This window comes from Rhea pennata, chromosome 18 (genome assembly GCF_028389875.1).
Source record: "Rhea pennata isolate bPtePen1 chromosome 18, bPtePen1.pri, whole genome shotgun sequence".
Lineage (NCBI taxonomy): Eukaryota > Metazoa > Chordata > Aves > Rheiformes > Rheidae > Rhea > Rhea pennata.
The window spans coordinates 12,136,736-12,157,995 of NC_084680.1; the positions used below are offsets into that span (position 1 = coordinate 12,136,736).

General features: G+C 51.5%; 1 protein-coding gene across 1 annotated transcript in view; it reads left to right on the plus strand.

Annotated features, from left to right (window-relative positions):
* Positions 1–20,488, plus strand: part of NACC2 (NACC family member 2) — a 48,944-nt gene extending 28,456 nt beyond the window's left edge. Inside the window, exons 2-6 of the mRNA XM_062591132.1 lie at positions 2,202–3,122; positions 10,191–10,358; positions 13,195–13,300; positions 13,591–13,688; positions 16,481–20,488. Of these exons, the coding sequence (XP_062447116.1) occupies positions 2,264–3,122; positions 10,191–10,358; positions 13,195–13,300; positions 13,591–13,688; positions 16,481–16,980 (1,731 nt within the window). The 5' untranslated portion in view covers positions 2,202–2,263 and the 3' untranslated portion in view covers positions 16,981–20,488. The remainder of the gene's footprint in view (positions 1–2,201; positions 3,123–10,190; positions 10,359–13,194; positions 13,301–13,590; positions 13,689–16,480) is intronic.
* The last annotated feature ends 772 nt before the right edge of the window (positions 20,489–21,260 follow it).

Here is a 21,260-nt window from a genome sequence, read left to right on the forward strand (position 1 = left end):
TCGTTACTTAAGCAAATGGATTTGCTTTTAGTGGATTCGGCCACAGCCTGAAAGAAGCTTTTTCCCCCAAGGGGTAAACGTTTTATTTATTTATTTATTGTTTTTTATTTATTTATTCGCTCGCCACCCCCCCCCCGGCCGGGGGGCCGCCGTGCCGGTGCCGTGCCGTGCCGTGCCGTGCCGTGCCGTGCCGCGGGAGCGGGGGGCTCGGCGCCGCGCCGCTCCCCAGCCCGCTCCGAAGAGTTGACACGCTCTGAGGCTCGGGGCTGTGCGAGGTGGCAGGGGAGGCAGTTTACGGCGTAATTCATATGCAAAACCGGGCGATAAATTTAAAACCTGTCGCAGTTGCCGTGGCACCACGAAGCATTTCATCCGCGTACAGTACAGTATTTCTGCCATCTTTGTTTGCATTGCAGTGACTCATCAAAAGTCTGTCTTGTACCAACACTGGGAGCATTCCTCTGGCACTGATATTCCTCTGTTTTTAAAGCTTCGCTTCGAAACTGGCATTTACTTCAGGTCCCTAATCAAAGGGCTCTATTCATTGCCGCGAGCAGCCTGAATGTTAATCTGCATCCGGCCTATTCATTTGGATGCTATGCACTGCCGTGGAGATTTGACTTGGTAAAAGCTTGAGCTACAGCAGATACAAACGCAGGGTTTGATACTATTTTTTTTTTTTTTTCCTCCCCCCCCCCCCCCCCCCCCCCAGCTCCGTCCCCGAGCGATCTGCGCGGCCGCATCCAGCGCGGCGGCCGGGGCGACAAGGGGGGCGGCGGCGGGGCTCTGCGGCGGCCGCGCTCGGAGGTACGGCCGCGCCGCGGGGACCGCGGAGAAGTTCCTCCTCGCGCCGAGGGGTGCCTCTTGCTTGCCTTTTTTTTTTTTTTTTTTCCTTTTTTTTTTTTTTTTTTCCTTCTCCTTCTTCCCACGGGGCAGATACAATGAAAGTGGCTCGGAGTGTGCTCGCTTTTCTTCCTGTTACCCCGTGGCCTTGCAGATAGGACTTTTTTTTTTTCTTTTTTTTTTTTTTTTTTCCTTTTCCCCAGCACTGGGAACAGAGCAGCTCTTTGTGGGTTATTATTTTCTTTTCAAAGGATATTCTTTCTTTTTTTTTAATCATTCTCAGATAAACTTATTTTCTATTTTGTTCTGATGAGCCTTCAGTGCTACTTAAAAAATAGTTTTTAAGCAGTTGTGCTGAAGGCAAAGAAGATTTTCAGCCTCCTTGATTCTCGGATGGAGCTTTCGGGGCGGGGGGGCGGGGAGGGCTCGGGCTGCGGCTTATGTTTTGGTGAGCGTGCAGTGATTCGCTTCCCGGGAGTTTGAGGGCATGAGATGCGCTGCAATTAACTCGCTCAGCCTCGCGCAGGATTTGTGCATTAGTTCTGCTTTAAAGCTTTTTCTTTTTTTTTTTTTTTTTTTTTTTGGTGTGTAAAAGCAGCAGTCGCGCTCGTGGCGAAGAGGTACACGCGTCCTGAGATCGCGGACCCGGGCGGGGGGGGGGGGGGGGGTGGGCTGCGACCCGGCGTCGAGCTCGGTCGGTCGGACGGGGCTGGGGGGGGGTCCCCGCCGGCGGCGGGGGGCGGCCGGCTCGCCGCAGCGCCCTTGCCCCGCTGGGCGGGGGACGAGCCGCGTCCCGCCGGGGCCGAGGAGCTCGGCGGTGGAGCCGCTGCCTCCCCCCGGGCGCCGCCGCGAAGGTTTCCCTCCGAGAGCGCCTTTCCGCCGGAGCTGCTGCTCGGGCCGCGCGCTGTAGTTGTTCGGGGCAAAACGGCACGCTGCTTTGGAAACGCCTTTTTCCGTAGTTTCGGCGTAGCTGGGTGCTGCGCCGCTTCTTGCATAACGCCGCCGAAGGTCTGCCTGGCTGCTCGGCGGGTGCCGCGCTGCTCCCTCCGCTCCCCTCGCTGTTCATATTTCCCTGCTTAAAGTAAACCCCAGCGGGAATAAATCAGCAGTGTTTATTTAAACAAACCACAACTTTAGGAAAATATTTGAGTTTTGAAATATCCTTTGCCCTCCACCAATCGCATTTTTAGCGGTGTTTAGAAACGCCGATATGTAATTTTGTAAGCAGCTGCCCTCGTACCGCAGCTCGGAGGGTCCGAGCCTGTGATATACTGCTAGGTTGGCCCATTTGTTTCTGCGCGTTTCCGTGGATTGCTTAAAAATGCTGTTCCTCTCTCCCTGCCTTCTCCGTCTTTCAGATGTGCCCTACTTTGGATATCCCTGCGTTGAATGTCTAAGGAGCTCCAGCTACTCCTGAGCCATGTCGCAGATGTTGCACATAGAGATACCCAACTTCGGGAACACCGTCTTGGGCTGCCTCAACGAGCAGCGCCTGCTGGGGCTCTACTGCGACGTCTCCATCGTGGTCAAGGGCCAGGCCTTCAAGGCGCACCGGGCGGTGCTGGCCGCCAGCAGCCTCTACTTCCGAGACTTGTTCAGCGGCAACAGCAAAAATGCCTTCGAGCTGCCGGGGACCGTGCCGCCGGCGTGCTTCCAGCAGATCCTCTCCTTCTGCTACACCGGGAAGCTCACCATGGCGGCGAGCGAGCAGCTGGTGGTGATGTACACCGCCGGCTTCCTGCAGATCCAGCACATCGTGGAGAAGGGGACGGACCTGATGTTCAAAGTGAGCTCCCCGCACTGTGACTCGCAAACGGCCATGATCGAAGACCCCAGCTCGGAGCCGCAGAGCCCCTGCACCCAGCTGCAGGCCGCCTCGGCGCCCTACGTCATGTCCCCCTCCATGCCCATCCCGCTCCTGACCCGCGTGAAGCACGAGAGCCTCGAGCTGCAGGCCACCGCCGGCCTCCCCGCCAAGCGGCCGCTGGAGGCCGGCGCCCGGGACGCCGCCGGCGGCCCCGGCCCCGCCGCCGGCCCGCTCAAGCTCTCGCGCGTCTCCTACTACGGCGTGCCCAACCTGGCCACCCTGCTGCCCACCGTGCAGCAGGTGCAGTACTCGCAGGGCGAGCGCACCAGCCCCGGCGCCAGCAGCCTCCCCACCACCGACAGCCCCACCTCCTACCACAACGAGGAGGACGAGGAGGACGACGAAGCCTACGACACCATGGTGGAGGAGCAGTACGGGCAGATGTACATCAAGTCCTCGGGAGGATACTCCGGTAACGCGCGCGCCCTGCCCTCCGCTTCTCCGCTCTCCGTTACGGTTTTGCTGCGGCCCTTTCCGCCCGGCAGAGTTAATTTGGGGCTGTTCGTCGGGTTTTTCTCTTCCGGGGCTTTGTTTGGTGTTTTGCCCGGTTTATCGCCCAAAGCGTTGGGCGGTGCCTGCGGGGGGGCTGGTGGCCGCCGGAGGAGCCCGGCGCGGCTCGGGCAGCCCGCGGCCGCTGTGCCGCCGCTCGCGCGGGCGGTCGCCGCGCTGGAGACCCCCCCCCGGGATCCCCTCCGGGCCCCGGAGTCCTCGGGCCGGTCTCGGAGCCTCCCTCCCTCCCGATACCGCCGGATCGTTCCCGCAGCGGGTGCGGTTTAGGAGCAGCCGCGAAAAAAAACCACGCGTGGCCTTCAGCCGGGCGCGCGCGGGCCAGGCGAGAAGACCTTTAGCTTCGGTCTTCTCGAGGCGGACGGGGGAAGAAATATTTCCCGCGGGCTCCTTCGCGCCCCGCTCTGCCCCGCCGGCCCGGCCGCGCCGCGTCTCCGCCTCCGGAGCCCTGCGTGGTGCTCGCGGCGGGGCGGCGTTTGAATAACCCAGGTAGAGCACGAGGCTTCCTGGAAAACAGGGTGCACAGAAAAAAAAAAAGAGAGATTTTTTTTTAAAAGTTAAAAAAAAAAAAAAAAAAAAAAAAAAAAAAAAGGGGGAAACCGAAGCTATTCCAGTATGGTTGGGACTCGTGCTAAAGCTAACGGTGCTTTAATTGCTGGGGATAAACCGTGCCCTCGAAAGGTGCCGAGCACGGAGCGGTAAGACGGCAGCGGGAGCGCGAGCTAATCCCGCTGCTGGCGCTCCGGCCGGGCCGCCCGGCGGACAAAAGCCCGGGGCGGGCACGGGGGGGCCTTTAAAATAGTGATCGCCAGGGTTTCCAGGGGCCCCGGCGCAAAAACAAAAACAGAGCGCGAGAGCGGCGCTGCGAGCCCGATCGGGGCCAGGATTGGGGCGGGGAGGCTCTTTTTTTCCTCCCCCCCCCCCCCCTTTTTTTTGTTTCTTTTTTTTTTTTTCCCCCTCCTCCTTCACCTCCCCTTCTCCCTGCCGGTGCCGCTGAGCCGGGGGGGCTGCGGGTCCGTCTGTCCGGCCGCAGCGGGACGCTGGCAGCTGATGCTCGCCGCTGCCCCGCGCCCCCGGAGGCGCTTCCAGCGGGCGACGGAGTCTCCTTTAATTTCGGTCGTCCCGTTTTTTTTTTTTTTTTTTATAAACCGCTCCAAGGAGAAACTAAGTAAAATTAAATTAAAAGCACGCCGAGTCGCCGGGGCTGGGCCTTGGTGAGCTTGGCCGAGGGCTCGGAGGGTGTTTGGGGGAACCGGCATGGTTTCCAGCGTTTCCTTCGAGGAGCACGTGACTCGAGAAAGTAGGAAAAAACTCCTGTTTTCCTCGCGGCTAATCGCAGCGCCCGGGGCCGCGGCTGAGGCGGGTTTCGGCAGCGCTCGCGGCTGCTCGGCGTTCTCCAGCCTGCGGCCGCGCTCCCGTCGCGCAGCTCGCTGCTTAGCAGATGCATTTAATTTAATTTTGACAGGCACAAGTGGAGTTGCACAGGGGTCCGTCTTCCTCCGCTGCCGGTGGCACGCTCGTTTCCAAGGGTGGGGGGGGAGGAAAAAAAACTTTATGCAGCAAATTGCTGGTGTAGAAAGGACTTGAAAGTTATGAAATACCAAGCTGACAAGAGCACGGCTCATTAAAAATTCATCTAAAATAGCCAATATTTTGACATCCGCGCTGCAGACGAGTCCTGCTGCAGACAGCACGTGCAAGCAAAGAGCTAGCACTATTTTTTATCAGCATTATTTTTTTTTTTTTTAGGAAATTAAATGCCAGCTTGGCCAGAGGAGCGGGGGTATCAGCCAGAGTAGTTTTTGCAGGCAGACGCGCCCGCTTTCGCGTTGGGTGCCCGCTCCCGGGCCGGAGCGGAGCCCGCAGGTGAGCCGCGCTCCCGCGGGTCTCCCGCGGCGCCTGGCCTTTTTTGGCCTTAAGCGGCTAGTTCCCCCTTTCCCCACGGTGAAACACAGATGTTTAATTTTAGACTGGCAGATGTTTCGCTCCTGGCTGGGATCCGAAGCAAAGGCAAGATAGGGGTATTTATAAACCAGTAATATTTTCCCTGTACTAATTCCAGATTACCTCCCTGTATAAATAGGTCACAAATCAAATCTCTGCGTTGCGGTGCGTTGTTATAAACGTACTATTTGCAAAATGTAAACTGTTCTGGTTGGGGCTGCCGAGCACATCCCCGGCTCCGCGCGTGCGGCAGGCGGGCGGGCGGCCGTGCACGTGTGCGGGCGTGCGCGTGGGCGGCCTTGCACGTGGGTGGGCGTGTGCGTGGGTGGCCATGCACATGGGTGGCCGTGCGTGTGCGCAGGCGTGCGTGTGGGTGGCCATGTGCGTGGGCAGGCATGCATGCGGGTGGCCTCGCACGTGGGCAGCCGTGCGCATGTGCCGGCGTGCGCATGTGCAGGTGTGCGCGTGGGTGGCCTTGCACGTGGGAGGGTGTGCGCGTGTGCAAGTGTGCGCGCGGGCAGCCCTGTACGTGGGTGGGCGTGCGTGCAGGCGTCCTTGCACATGGGTGGCTGTGCGCGTAGGTGGCCATGCACGTGGGTGGGCGTGCATGTGCAAGTGTGCGCGTGGGCAGCCTTGTACGTGGGTGGGCGTGCGTGCAGGCGTCCTTGCACATGGGTGGCTGTGCGCGTAGGTGGCCATGCACGTGGGTGGGCGTGCGCGTGGGTGGGCGTGCGTGTGCAAGTGTGCGCGCGGGCAGCCTTGTACGTGGGTGGGCGTGCGTGCAGGCGTCCTTGCACGTGGGTGGCCGTGCACGTGGGTGGCCGTGCGTGTGTGCAGGCGTGCACATGGGTGGCCTTGTGCGTGTGCAGGCGTGCGCACGTGCAGGCATGCACCCCGGGGCCGGGCAGGCTGCCGCCGGGGGCCGGTTTTGCGCCGGTTCCGCTGCAGGCGGAAAGCGGGCTGAGCGGGGGCGTCGTGGCCGCGAAGCCGCCGCGCGTCGTGGCCAGCGCCGCTCCCGCCGCGTCTCGCACCCCCGGCCCCTACCCGAAGCCGGTCACGCCGACGGTGCGCGAGACGAGGACGCTGCACGACCGCCCCGCGCGCCCGGAGCCTCGGCGCTGCCCGCCCCGGAGCGCCAGCTGCAGCAGCCGCGTAATTTTCAGATCAAAGTATATACACTTGCATTAAAAAAAAATATATATCGGCGTTTGACTCGTAGCTCTCTCTGCTGGCTTTTTAATGCTTTCCTGCCCGTGTCCCCGGTAGCCGGTGGGCGGCGTTGAACAGTCGTGCACACTGCGTGCCCCGGCCTTGGGAGCAGGGCAGCAGCAGCCCTCTGAAGATGCACGTTAATTGGGAGAGGAGCGAATCCTATCCTGTTCTTTGGAGCGTAAAGGCCAAACAGACTTGCTTTCTTTGAAAACACGGGGGCAAAGTGTCTCTTGTGTGCTGCTGCTTTACGTAACCGTTCTGCGTGCAGCGATTAATATCCCTTGAATTGGAAAGGCCTGAGCCTCCGGTAGTTCTTGCTCCGTATCGTTGCATTTGTACTCATGCCTTAAGCAAAACAAATTGCAAAAATGATTCGCGCCCGTGTTTAACGAGAGATTTATAGACAGCAGGCCAGCAGGGCGGCTGTAACCAAAATATAATAGCGGATTCAGTTAGGCTTGCTGGTCTTTAGCCCAAGTTTTAGTTTGTCTCGTGAAGTATTTGTCTTCAAAGATGAAATGTTAACTTCTCTATGGCCCCACATGTATAAAAAGAAATATCTTCAAAAGAAAAGAATTTTTTCCAGGCGGAGCTGTCACTGGCTCTTCTCAGTGCGGGTGCCGTACGTCGGTATTGTTTTCCTGAAAAGCTGCTTTTCTTTCAGGAAACAGACTTGACACCAAATTCTTTGAAATTTCCCTAGGAAGTTAGCTTTAGTACAGAAGTTGTTCTGGTCTTTCTCTTGCAAGCTTCGTTATTGCTACATCAGGGTCTGTTTTGCTCCAAATTTGGGTTTTATTGAGTGTTTGCACGGGACAAGCAGTAAAGCGGGCAGGTTTGTCCTTGTCCACCATGGCTGTTTGTTGGTCCTGTGCTGTAGATGTTTAATTTCTTCGGTTCCAGTCGTTTTGATAAAGAAGCGGAAGGACGTGGACAGGGCTGAGGATTGAGATGGGGCCAGCTGAACTCAGATTATTGCCAAATATGAAGTTTTGGGCTAGAAAACATCCCTCAGCTTCTTGAGCCCCACAGCTCCATGGTGCTTAGCCGTATTGCGAGGTGCCCTGAAACCTACGGCCAGAAAACTCGGTGCAAGCGTGAAGGATAACGCAACTATTACTAATACTGTGTGAGGTCCACGTTGGCTTTGCCTCCTTTGGCTGCTGCGTTTTGTCCGGAAAAACCATCCGAAGACACGTCTGTGTGATCAGAGCAGTGACTAATCTCCATTTCGGTCTCCAGTCTAAATTCTTTTTGGTTCAGAACGTATAAATATTAGATAAGGAGTAGTGCGGACCCACCGCTTGTCACTTGTACTGTGAAATGCATCATTTGGCGTACTGGCTGCAACTGTTCAAGAGTGCTTTCCCTGGAGGCGTGCAGCCTTTATACCTTTAAAAAAAGAATGACTGGAGACCTTTAAAATAACTCTTTGAGTATCAGCACCAGCGTGCTCAACTTCTAGTCATTCTCTTTTAACGGCTTAATGTCTGCCAGCTTTTTAAGTGCTGATGAATGGACCACTTCCCCTGCCAAGCTCGCCTGCAATTAACCCAGGCCATATGAAATAATATGGCCTAATCTTGGTCTCTGTCTGCGACCTTTCGGTTCAGAAACATGCATTTAGCACAAAACGCCGCTGCCAAGCGTTGCCATCCGTGTACCCCTAATAGCATGGTTCACCATTCGTTCGTTGCCTCCATTAGAGACCTTGGACATCCCGGTCTGGCTCCTGCGACTGATAGGCAGAGCGGCAGGTCGTGCATGGCCTGTGTGATTTGAACTTTTAGTTCAGTCTATGTGTAATAGAGAAGCAGGCGGAGGACCCTAACTGGTGAAGAGGTGTCCTCCAACAGCGCCTTCTCCTCTCCCCACCCAAGGTTCACGTCTGTTTTGCAATGGCCTTTGTACACTTATAGCCTGCTTTTGTGAACACGTTTTGCTGAAGCCAAAAGGTCTCTGAGGGAGAGCAGAGTAGGCTGTTTGTTAGTCTTTTTTGTCCCTGTGTTGATACCATTTCTAGTGCCCCTCTGCTTTTGATGAGTTTAAGCCGGGAAATATTAGTGTCTAATTTGACATCCTCTGCTTCGCGCTGTTTGAGAGCGCCAGAAATGTCACAGGTCTTTTAGGTGCTTCCGCTGTGTGAGCACGAGATCCCCAGACGCAGAGCATCCGAGCGCTGGGAGGCGCTTCCTGGAAGAGCTCCTGCCTGGGGGAATGTTAAAATGGGACTCCGCTTTGCCTGGGTGGTCAGGTTGTGATGGCAGGAGAAATTAGTTTAAAGCATCGCGTGAGCTGTTCTGCCGCCGTTGGTCCTTAACCGGTCAAGAACGCGCCAGGCGGTTTTGCTAGGGAAGAGGCATCCCGATGCTGCGGTGGCTCTCCTGAAACATTTGCTTTAAAAAGCTCTGTGCCTAGCTGCCGTTTTGCAAAATATCAGTATTCAGAGCAGCTCTAACTTTCTAGGGAAGGAGGGGAGCGATGAGGGTGGGGATGTTTCCAGCCCTGTGCCTTGCAATACGAAGTCGCGGAACAATGCAATATTGCAGGACATGTCCTAGTTAGAACACTAATCCCTTTGTAAAAGAGGCATTTCCGCTTGGTTACTGCAGCAACAAGTTTGCAAAACTTGTTATTTTATCTAGAGAATTGAAAAATGGCCTCCAGCATATCAGAATAACTACAATAAAGGACACCTTTTGAGTAGGAAACATTTGAGTTCAGAAACTCTAATTGCTTTTTTTTTTCTTTTCTTTTCTTGTATCTGTATTCATGCACAGTGAAACATTCAGTTAGATTTGATTTTTCCATGTAGCACTTGCTATGTTATCAAACCTTATTGGGGAAAAAATATCATTATAAAAAAAAAAACATCAAAATTTGTAAAAGCTCACAGTACGTACTAGTGTGGTCTGAGTCAATATACACCTGTGTCAGTCCTATTTTGCTGTGATTTGTAATTTTAGGCATGCCTGTGAACTTCCACTGTAAATGTGCTTTAGAAAGCTAATCCTCTGTATGCTCACAAAACCCAGAATTGTGCAGTGTTAGTAGTAAAACTCAGTTGTTTTAGCTTTTCAACATTAACGTTTGCTAATAGGCAGTGGCAGGCTCCATTAATGGTATGTAAGGGAGTGTTTTAAGTGAAATCACAGCTGCGTCCTAGTAGTGCAGCGTAATTTGTTTTAGAAGCCGCAGCTTAATGAAATTTTTTGGTCGGTTGGTTGGGATATCTCTCGTTATTGAGACAAAGTGCTAGCCCCCGAAAGGTGGAGCAGGGGAGGGCGTTTCGGCAGACGCGTTGCAGCTCGTGGGAGGTGGCTGGGGGTGCGGTGGTGGCCAGCTGCCCACGCTGGCCTTTCCCGGTGTACTGCGTGCCTGCAAAGCCCGGCTTTCGGCTTCAGCAGAAGGAAAACGCCGAGAGGGAAGTAGTTACGGTCCCGAAGCAGATGTTCGTCAAACCTGGGTAACGCGTTGCTTGGTTTAGAAACGCCTGTTGAGCTGGCCGGCCGGCTCTCCGGGCGCGTGGAGCAGGGTGGTTTGGGTGGTGGCCCAGGAGCGGCGTCCGACGCGCGGAGCCGCCCGTTTCCGAAAATGATCGGCTTGCACAAGGTTAAAGCGTAACTGGGTTCCAGGAGTCCCTCTTGGCGAATCCAAGCGCAGAGGCGAGGCTGCGGCCGCGGACCGAGAGGGAGAGCAGCGCGAAGAAAGGCTCCGCGCGCAAAACCCTCGAGCGGAGCCAGCGGCCCCGGCGCAGCGCGGGCGCGTCCTCGCCCGTCCGGGGTTCTAATGGTTTTCCCTTTTAATTCTTTTTAAGTTGCTCAAGAAAAGCCGGAGCAGATTCCACTAGAGAATCGTTCCTGCGTCCTCATACGACGGGATCTAGTCGCTCTCCCGGCCAGTCTCATCAGTCAGATCGGATATCGTTGTCACCCCAAGCTCTACTCGGAGGGAGATCCTGGAGAAAAGCTTGAGCTCGTCGCAGGTACTAAGGGAGTAACTTTTTCTTTGCTCGAGGATGACTAGAGATTGCTGGTATTTTCCTTCGTGAAACGTGTCCTTCCTCTTGCTTGCGCCGTTGTTGGAGTCGTACATATTGTATGCCCTTGCTGTGTCTTTTTGGATTATTCATCACTAATTATCTTGAAGGAAAAAAAAAATCTTAAATTTCTTTTAATTTGCTGATAGAAAAACATGTCATTAACAGGATTTATTCAATTGAATTAATTTAGCAAATTTAGCATTTTAATTGAATCCCTCAGCTTGTATTCTTCGTGATTGGTGTGGGCTGCATCGCAATTGTATTTTGATTTAGACACGCAGATTTGAAAAAAAAAAAAAAACGGTCCTCACATTAAAAGATTTACCCAGCAGTGCATATACAATTTGTGTCAGTGAAGAAGCTTTAAAAAAGCTTCAAAAGTTTTCTAAAAATTGGAGATGTTATTAAACTCTCAAATTTCCGTAGGAAGGCGGAATCGATTTTGGTTGGCCCTTTCATCTAGCCGTTTTTTCTTTCAGTTTGGGGTGATTTTACAATAACTGGAAAATTCGCTCCTCCTCTGGCCAGGGCGAGGTGGGAGACGGTGCTCTTTAGCTTTTGGTGACGCTGCCGGCGGGGAGCTGGCGCGGGAAGGCGATGCGCTGGCCGTGGAGGGCAGCCCGAGCACGGCGCGTGCAGCCAGTGTTTCCCTGCAACGTCCACAGCAAATTCCAGTCTGCAAAGTTATATTGTGCATCTACAGATTCCCCTCGGTTTCGTTTTGCTGCGGGAGTCCTCTCGGTTCGTACCCCACCGCGTAGCGAGCAGCTGCTTTGCCCCCCCGTGTCTCGTATCCCTTGCCGGCTGCCCACGCTGTTGAGCTTTAATTAACACCTGTAAAGCACTTGGTGCAAAAAGGACGCGTGGCAGTGCGATCAATCCACATCAGTTGTCCTTCCCTTCTGGTCACTTATGTCTTGGTGAGTAGCATAGTTTTATCTTCAGGCTCCAGAAGGAATCTTAACTTCCAGAAATACCCAGAAAGGTTTCTGAGTGATCAAGGAAAGCTTTCTTCAATGGAAAGTAGAAATAAAATGCACACGCAGTAACACAGCATAAGACCACGAGTATTTATTTTATCTGGAATATTCATTTTGTACCCATTTACATTTTATGTGAGACTTCTTAAAAACATCAAGTGGTGTGGGTTATTTTCACAGCGAGAGCTGCAAATTGGCTTGAGGCATCTCTGCTTGATTTACATTTTTCAATCTTGGGAAAAAAAAAAAAAGTAGATTAATATCTCTAACTGATAGTGGCTGCCCGGGTTATTTTTTATTTATTAAAGCGAAGTTACCCTTGGTAGCATCTAGCTTTCTCTCTGATGGCTTATCTCGTAAACGCTGCTACTGAATAAAGGCTCGGCGGCTAATTACCGTTTCAGACGTGGCGCAACCCAACGGGGGTGGTTGAACCCAGCGTCGGTGGGAGAAGACTCCTTCCGTGACAGCTCCATAAGCTCCATATTCCAAGCATCTCCTTTTGTCTCGGATTTTTCATGCCATAATTGATTCTGCAAACTTCAGCAGCTTCCTCGAAGAAAGCCTTAAACAAGCTTTGAAATGATCCTAGTAAAACTTGATGGATAGATGCTAGGAGCCGAGGGTGGCAAGAGGGAGTCAACGATCCCCTGGGGAAAGATGGGCCCGGTCAGGTCCCCAGGCGGAGCAGGCTGCCGCGGTCGGGGCCGCTGCCGCGGTCGGGGCCGTCCCTGCGGCGGGACGAGCCCAGCCGAGCTGCCCTGCCTCTCCGCGGGCGCCAGCCCGCCGGCTTTCTGTGTTCTTCAGCTCTCTCTTTATCTTCAGGATTAAGAAGGACAATCTGTGGGCTTTCCTGGAAATTCAGGAGGCAATTTCATTTCTCCAATAGACATTCTTTTAATCTTCAAGACAGTGTGTTCTGCATCCAGATATGACCCGGTATTTAATCTTAATTAAAAGCAAATACCAAAATCCTTACAACTCTTATACAACGGTACACTTGAAAAATGAAATAACCTCCCCGTGGAAGCAGATTCGGAGGCATAGAGAGGTTTGTTTTAGTAAGCTGTGTGTGAAGTAGAAGTGTTTGATAAGGAAAGGATAAGAAACCTGTAGAGCACTGAGGATCTGCTTCCAAACCTCTGCACACAAGCTGCTTTGGCTGAATTCCTTTTTCTTCCTGAGAACATCCTTTAAGCCAATATATTTTAAAGTCAGCAGTTCCTATGCAATAGAAGCGAAATTCCCAGCTCACTAGAAGTAGGAAGAGGTTGTGGGCCAGGATTTTTGGAAACAGTTAGATCTGTAGCATAAATACATACCTTCTCTGGGCTAGACAGTTTTTTTTTTTCTTTCTTCCTTTAGTTGTATGTTCTGCAGTCTTTCACTTAAGAAAAAAAAAAAAGGACAAGTGGATTGGGACTTTCTTTTCAGAAAGAATAAATAATCAGATCTGTATACATAAAAGCATAGAGCAGAGCCTTGTGCAGTGTGCCTTTTATAAAAACTCAGTCTTTCATCTCATTTCCATAGACATCTTTGCTGTATGGGTAAAATTATTGCTGCCTGGGGCTCCCCGAGACCTTGAGGGGTTGCAATAGCGGTCCTCACGAGCCTTCTCCAAAAATCCCATTAGCCTTCTGGGGCTTTTTTAACAGTACCTGAAGAACACGCTTCCTACTGCCTGCCTCGTAACTGTGGAGAAGCAGCAAGGCAGGAGGAGTTTGTTCTTGGCTCAGAGGGCAGCTGTCTGCGGTGCAGGGGTTTAATTCTGAATTCTGCATCTTCAACCGTTGCAGGTTCGGGCGTTTACATCACTCGGGGGCAGCTGATGAATTGCCACCTGTGTGCTGGGGTCAAGCATAAGGTTCTTCTGAGACGTCTTCTGGCCACTTTCTTTGATCGGTACGTCCCCTTGCCGCTTACGCTGTCTCGGGGGGGTCCACTTATTTCCTGGTATTTTAAGTCTATTAATGCACATGTCTTTTCATCCTCTATATATGCTTTACTTATATCTCTGCTTTTTCTCAGTGATGGCTTAACCAGAACAGCAAATTTTCTGATTCCTTGCCTCAAAATCATGCAACTTGGCGATTCTTCCATGAGAAACTGAAGAGAAGAGGACAGTGTCCCCTTGCAGGGCTTGGGACGGCTGCTGTCCCCCGTGTAAGGCTCTTTCTCTGCCTTTCTTGCAGGAACACGCTGGCCAACAGCTGCGGGACTGGCATCCGGTCGTCCACGAGCGACCCGAGCCGGAAGCCCCTGGACAGCAGGGTCCTCAACGCCGTGAAACGTAAGCGGGGGTTTACTGCCGCTGCGCTGGAGCAGCGGGCCGAGAGCAGGGCTGCGGGGTGAACGGGGAAGGGCAGCTTTGTTGCCTAACGCACGTGGTGAAATTGGGCTACAGGAAATTTTTTTCTTTTTTTGCATCATCAATTTTTTTATGTCTGAAGTTCTTCTTTTTTCCGTTGTTTGGCAGAATCTTGATATAAAACATTGCTGCTCCTCATTTATTTTGCCATATTTTAAAATGTTAATTTTGCAGTTAATTACTTTGTTGATAGCTGTTGGAAGGAGGAAGTCGAAGTGAGACGCTTGGCAGCTCTCCGAGCTTGCTGCTGCCGGAGCAGATCGTCTCGGTGTGCGCTGGCTTGCGTGGCCTAGCGCTCAGTCTTGCGTTCAGCTTCATGCAAGCGTAGGGAGCTGCCAAAGCCACCGGTTTACAAGAACAGAGTGTGCAGCTCAAATCCATCTCCCAACCGGCTCCTTTCGGCATGTCTCGCTGCTCCTTTTGGCCCAGCTGTGTCCTGGCTGCTGCCGGGCCGGCGAGCGCTGGGGCTTCGCGGTGCCCTGGGCTTTTGTCGTCGTTGCTCTTAAGTGGTAAATGAGCCTTCGAGAATAAAGAATTCTGCTGGCTGCTTCAAGCTTCATAACGAGGACTAATAGGCTTTTATGTTCTCATAGTCAACATTTCTGTTAGTTTTGCAATCTATTTTCTTGAATATGTTTTATAAACTTTTTTTAATAAGTAAAACGGGAGCTTTGCTGCAAATAATTTTGCACAATCTTTTTAAAAAGGTTCTGTAAAGCACGAGTAGCTTTTATTTGTAACGTTGGAGCTCTGGACAATGTTCTGCCTTTTACCAAGTCGTTCATCTAGTCTGCCCAGAGAGCATCTGAGCTCTGCGTTAGAGCTGGTGGTGTAACAGCAGCAACTATTTTAAAACCAGCAGCTCTCCTGCTGTCCTGCAGGTAAGACTGCCTGTGTTTTAATGATTAAATGGCACTCTAAGTTGTGCAAGGTCTGGGGTGTGGAGGACTAGCTGAGGGATGAATCTGTGCACAACGGTGAGTGTTTACAGAAAGCTTTTTGTTACTTCCATGAAGATAACTGTTCCCTGTGCCAGGCACAAGAGAGCGAATGGTTAAATATTGGGCTGTTGCAGGCACTCTTTTGAATACAAGGAGTGCATTATAGGGCAAAAGGTGCTTGCTGGTGGCCATGAGGAGCTCGGTGGTTTAGGAAACACTGACGGTTCAGTACAGCAAAGCCCATTTAATACATGTTTGATATGTGGTGGAAAGCACCGTGTTCTCTCACCATTTCCAGATTCTGGATAGTAAATCTTTATGTAAATATTACACTAGAAAATGAAACTTCAAGCTTTTTTTTTCTCCCCTCTTTTTAAGATTTGGAAGATAAATCTTTCCTTTCCGTAACTGTTGCTATGCTGCTGAACTGCTGGGGCCTTGCAGCCAGACTGAGATCTGCAGCACATGGAGGACAGGGATAAAACGGCACATGTTCAGTATATGGAGCCAAGATCACTAGAAGGTGCTGTTGGTGGTTGCCTGTAGTTTGTGTATGGTGGCCTCCAGAGAAAGGCCTCCCTGTTAACGGCTTGGCCTGGGGCATGTGGAGTCATGAAGGACGCTCAGCATCTTCCACCACTTTTGTAGGGCTTGACTTTGTTTTTCCAGTGCAGTATTCTCCAGTTTCCATAAATGCACTGGCATCGCAATACAGGCTTTGGGGCAGTGAGATGGTCTCCTGTGCCAAGGAAAATCTGGGAATTACTAATGTATATTACCCATTTCATTGCTGATAACAAAGAGGCCTCAGATACTCAGCAGGAGTTGAATCCAATTGCCTCCTTTGCTCTGGCTCCCAGCTTGGATGCAGTCCAGCACCGCTGCACCAGTGCTGGAGTTGGCATCACCACCATGTGCGCTGCCTGGTGTAGCTGGAGTTTCAGACTGGGCTTAGTCCTCGCTATGGTTTGAGAATAGTTTCAGAGGATGGAAAGGCTTTGTTGTCCAGGGACAGTGCCAGCAGCATGCACTGTCATGTTTCAGGGCATACAGTGTCTGCTTACTCTGAATTTTATAGAGAAATATCCTGTGGATACACTTTGGTTGATAATTATCCATCGGTGCTTGACTCTCATGGAGAAAGTGTAGCAGGAGAGTTGCTGGTCTCATCCGCTATATGTGACACCAGGTTATGTTCTCCTGGTGGGGTGTGGGAGCAGCTGTGCTGGACCAGGCCAGAGGTCTGTGGCGTGTTGTTTAGTCCTGTAGTGGCCAACACGCGGAGTGGGACGTGCAGGGGATAGTCTGGGACGTGCAGGGGATAGTCCTTCAGGTGCAGTCTGCACCTCCTGGCAGAGGGCTGTTCTGAGATTCCCTCTTCTCAGAGTCGTGCCTGCACTGCCCTATTTTTAAGAGCCATTAGGGGATCTACTTTTGAGGAGTTTGTGTTGACCTTTTCTCCGCCCATTTATTCTTTCAGCCCTGACAACTTCCTGGGTTCAGTGGTTCCCCAAAAGTGGGTGGTCATTCTCCAGCCTCCTTCCCCGAGATTTTTAGGATTTCACCTTGTATCCTTCCCAGTTGTTTCGCTCTCAAGCTGCAAGTGCCTTTGTGAGGGCTCTGCCGCGCTTGTGAACCCCTGCTTGATAGCCGCTGCGTGTATGATAAGCGTGTCGTGGCACGTTTCTAGGATGGGACAAAGGCTGTAATCGCTCGGCCGTCTTTGTGTTGCTTCCTCTGAATCCTCAGTGGTAATTATCCCTGTCTTTGCAGTGTATTGTCAGAATTTTGCCCCAAGCTTTAAGGAAAGCGAGATGAATGTTATAGCAGCCGACATGTGCACCAACGCCCGCCGAGTCCGCAAGCGCTGGCTTCCGAAGATTAAGTCCATGCTGCCGGAAGGGATGGAGATGTACCGCACGGTCATGGGCTCCAGCACAAACAGTGTCCCCCTGGATCCCGAGTTCCAGCCCAACACTGCTCAGGTCTTTGAGCAGCGCATCTATGCAGAACGGAGGAGCGAGTCAGGAACTATAGTAGCTCTGAGAACTAACACGGTAAACGTGGATCTAAGCAACGGCTCCAACCAGTCCTTTGAACAGAGTGAGGATGCCGAAGGGGCTGGCTCTGTTATACAGGAGGCAGCCGCCACGGATGCGATGGCGTCGGATACCCAAAGCACTCCACAACCTTTCGAACAAGGTTCGGGCTCCACTAGCCGGCCGGAAACTCCAGTGAGAAGACAAGATGGTACTTACGGAGGGACTTTATAAAGAGAGCAAACGTTTTGTGACCTATAAGGGATCTGTAATACTAAAGCTGCTTGCATGCATTACTAATACAAAACAAAAATGTGATCAAGCCACTTACCTACTGAACTGCTACTGTTGCCTGAAAAAAATGTGATTTTTATTCTGCTTGTATTTAAAATTTATGAAGGAAATAATCGCATTCGTTATACTGTAAACGACTAGGTCTGTGGCGACCTACTTAAAAAAAAAAAATATTGGGCTTCTTTTTTGATATTCCTGAGGTTAGTCTATAAGATTGTAGCTTTTTTCCTTTTTTTTTTCCTTTTCTTTTTCTTTTTTCTCTTTTTTTTTAAAGAAGGGGAGGAGAAAAGCTAGACACCCCCCCAACCACCACCACCCTCTCATCACCACCCCATCCATTACTCAGCTCAGAAGTAAAGCCATCGTTAACCTTTTCCTCTAAAGAGCGTTTTACCGTCACTTAACAGGAAAGCAAGATGTGTTAGGGTGCGAGTGGTTTGCCTGGCGATGTTTTTCTCTGTAAGAACGGCTCTAGCCAAGTGGGATCGGGTGGGGGGAAATTGTTAAACGCTTCCGTTGCGGGAAGGTCGGAGGAGGAGGCGTCGCGCGGGGAGCTCTCCGGGACGCCTGGGTCCGGGCCTTGGTTTCTCCCCGTCTCCCTTAGAGCTTCTCCTCTTCAGTTTGCTGCTGCTCGCTTGGCGCACGCCGCAGGGCCCCCGCGGCCGGCGGTGCCCCCGCGACCGCTTCGAGCGTAACCCGTGCAAAAAACATAATAAATAAATAAACAGTTTAGCCTCGTGCCCTTCTACGAAGGGGTGTCGGGGAGGAGGAAGGCTTTAGCGGCTCGTCCTCCAGACAGGCTCTTCTTGGGGGGGGGGGAGAAAAAAAAAAAGAAAAAAAAAAGGAAAAGGGAGAAAGCCCCGCCGCGAAGCGTCGGCGGGGGGAGCCCGGCCCGCCGCTCCTCGGCGCGTTGGCCGGCCTTGCGGGCGGGTGGCTCCGCCGGGGTGCGACGGCGGCAGCGCCCCGAAAGCCAGATGTGGCTTGTTTTTTTTCTCGTTTTTTAGAGTGTTTTTTTTTTTTTTTTTTTTAGTTATTTTTACTGTGACTAAAACGCCTGCTTCTAAGGTATTTTCAGTTTGTTCTTTCAGAAGTTTGGAGCTACGAGCGGGTGCGAAGTGCACAAAGTTGCTCAAAGGCTACTGTGGCTAATCTGTTTTTTTTTTTTCCTCCCCCCTCTTTCCCCGGTTCCCGAATTCAGCGCTTTGCTCAGGGTTTTCTTCCTTCTTTGTATTTAAATTTGAGAAAGCGGGGCGGGGAGGGGCGAGAGGGTGACCCAGCTTCTGGCCGTTGGTCTTGTCGTCTCCGATACTCGAAGCCGATCCCGCGGGGCTGCCGGAGCCGGGGGAGCCCGCGGCTCCTTCCCGCCGCAGGCGTCGCCCCCGCGGAGCCCGGGACCGCGGCGCCCGTGGGCGATATTTGCACTTTACCCGGGCGGGATGAGGAAACGCGGGCTCCCCCGGCACGGCTCGGCACGGCTCGGCACGGCTCGGCAGCCCTGCCGCCGTCCGCGTGGGTGCTCGCGGCGGCCCCCGAAGGATCCCGCGTGCTCCGGGCGCCGCCGAGCCCCGCGGTCCGCTGGACCAAGCCCCCTCCCGGCGAGGCGTCCCGCAGACCGGGGCGGCCGCAGCAGCAGCAGGACTTGAACGATGCAGAATGGCTTAGGACAGAGAACCTGGAGAGAGTCAAGTTGCACAGTGAAAAAATATATTTTTATACCTAGCACAACTTCCTGTATATTTGGGGTTTTTTTTTTCTTTCTTTCTTTCTTTCCTCTTTTTTTTTTTTTTTTGATTTGGGTTTGTTTGTTTTATTAATTATTATTACTAGGAAGGCAAACTTCTAAAATGTGAAGGGCGTTGGGTTTTTCCTTATCTGGTAGATGAGGGCAAGCATTTTGCACTAATGTTTCCTGTGTGTGGAGGATTAATGATATGTTTGAAAATGTTATGTGGATAATGATTGTATTCTTCCGAGAGAAAAAAAAAAAAAAAAAAAAAAAAGTAACCCCTTTAAAATACTGAATGTAAAGCGAGAACAGAGCAGTCCATCGATTGTATGCGGCTTTCCTGAGTGCCTTAGAATTTTTTGATCTTTTTTTTTTTTTTCCAAGGAAAACGGATTAAGCGAAATCAGATCATTAACCAACTCCTTCCTCCTCTTTGTTTACGACACTATTTTAAATTATAGAATTTGGGGCTGCTTTATAATGTGAATAGGAAACTGCATTCATCTAGGTCTGATAGTATAAAAGAAAAAAAAAATCAGAGCATCAGTATTTATGGTATGTCTGCACCTTTATTCTTATGCTTGACTAGTAGCAATATTACGTGTATATTATATATCGGGAAGTTATACCAAGCACCTTTGAAGACCGCGTGCCGGTGAGGTGCAGCCGCCGCAGAGCGCAGCGCTCGGCCCCCCGCCCCGCGTCCCGCCGGCCGGGTCCCGCGCGGCCCCGCGCCGCCGCGGCTCGCCGCCCTCGCTTTTACTGCTAAGGTTTCGTCCGGATTGCGCGTTTTTGTGGAAATAGCTTGCCGCGAGCGGAGAGGGGCGTGCGGCCCCGCTCCGCCTCTCCCGGCAGCAAATTCGAAACGCAAAATTGAGAGTTCGTAGCCGTCTCGGGCTTCGTTCCCGCCGCGTGAATGTGCCGTCGTGTCAGCGAGCGCGCGCGCTGCCGGCGCGGGGGGCTCGAGAAGCGAGGGTCTTCGCAGACACAAAACCACCCCGGCGGTAACTGCCCCGGCGGCGCTGAAGTCGAAAGCACTCAAATTGGAAAACCCTCACACTTTCTTCCACTGTTAAGCATTTTGCACACAATCGTGATTTTTATGTCAAAAAGAAAAGCCAAAACTTGCAATACTATTTTTAGCAGACAAAAAAAAATAAATAAATAAATAAATAAAAAAACAACCAAGTATAAATGTATAAATATTTTTGACTTGAACATTTGGATGGCACTTGATTCAAATAGAACATTAATCCTTTGGACAGAATGTTTGGGAAAAAGGACTTAAAGTACAAGGTTGTTTTTAAAACGTCTTCATAGGGTATTAAGTAGTACTGTAATTCATGACTGTTAAAAATACTTTCTGTGCTGTAAGAAGAATCTCACAGTACCACTGAATTATGTTTCTCAACTGTCTCAGCCACGAAAGATGCTAGCTTTTTTTTATCGTGCATTATTCACTAGTATTTATGTGCTCTTACTCTGTATAGTTAAGACTGTTATTTTGTAGCCATGGCTGACACAATATATCAGTAACTTAAAAAAAAAAAAAAAAAAAAAAAAAGGATTAAGACCCCCCCCCCAGTTGGAACTGTGCTCATAGCTGTTTTCATATGATGAAAAATCCATTAAAAAAAAAAAAAACAAACCCGATGTGATCATTAATTGTAAAACGCTTTGTAAAATTCACATTTACAAAATAATAAAGTAAATTACAATTCAGAGCTTCTCTCTGCTGCGTTTCCTTTCGCCGGGTGCCCCTCTGCGCCCGCCCTCGGCATCGCCGCCCCCGCGGGAGCCGGGACATGCGGGGCTGCAATTCCGCTCTCCGTAATTTCCACCTTATTTTTTTTCCCCCCTCAACCCAATTGGCCATAAAATTGCTGAGAAGCTGCATTTCCTTCGCTTATCAAAAGGGGGGGAAAAAAAGAAAAGTGCCCCAAACCACAAGCATTTGGGGTTTCATTTAATCTCATCTTGCTGAAAGGCAAAAAAAAAGAAAAGCCCAGAAACTTGGATGCTCATGTACAACACATACTGCTGTGTTATATAAACCATTTCAAACTGATTTATTCTAAATGAGTTGTTATAATCAGAATTTTCCTTATGAGCAGCTTTCTTGCAAACGTCAGTATTTCAGGAAAAAAACCATCATGCGACTGCTCCAATATTTCAAACTGATTACTTATAAACACCACTGCTAAAATTAGGTCTTTGGTGTGCGGTATTGTCAGAGTGGGTGCATTATGATCTGCAGGGCGCATAAAAAGATAAATGAGTTATTTAACCAAGTAAGCGGCGTTGCCGTAGAAATGTGGAGAGGGAGAGCGTGGCGCGGGAGGAGGGAACGGCCTTTTAAGACGGCGATACGACGTCCCCTCCGTCACCGCCGGGGTCTCCACGGGCCGACGCGGCCGGAATAAACCCCGGCGGCGCGGTGGGTGCGGAGCGCCCGCCCGCCCCGGGCGAGCTCCCGCCGCCGCCGGCAGCCTGC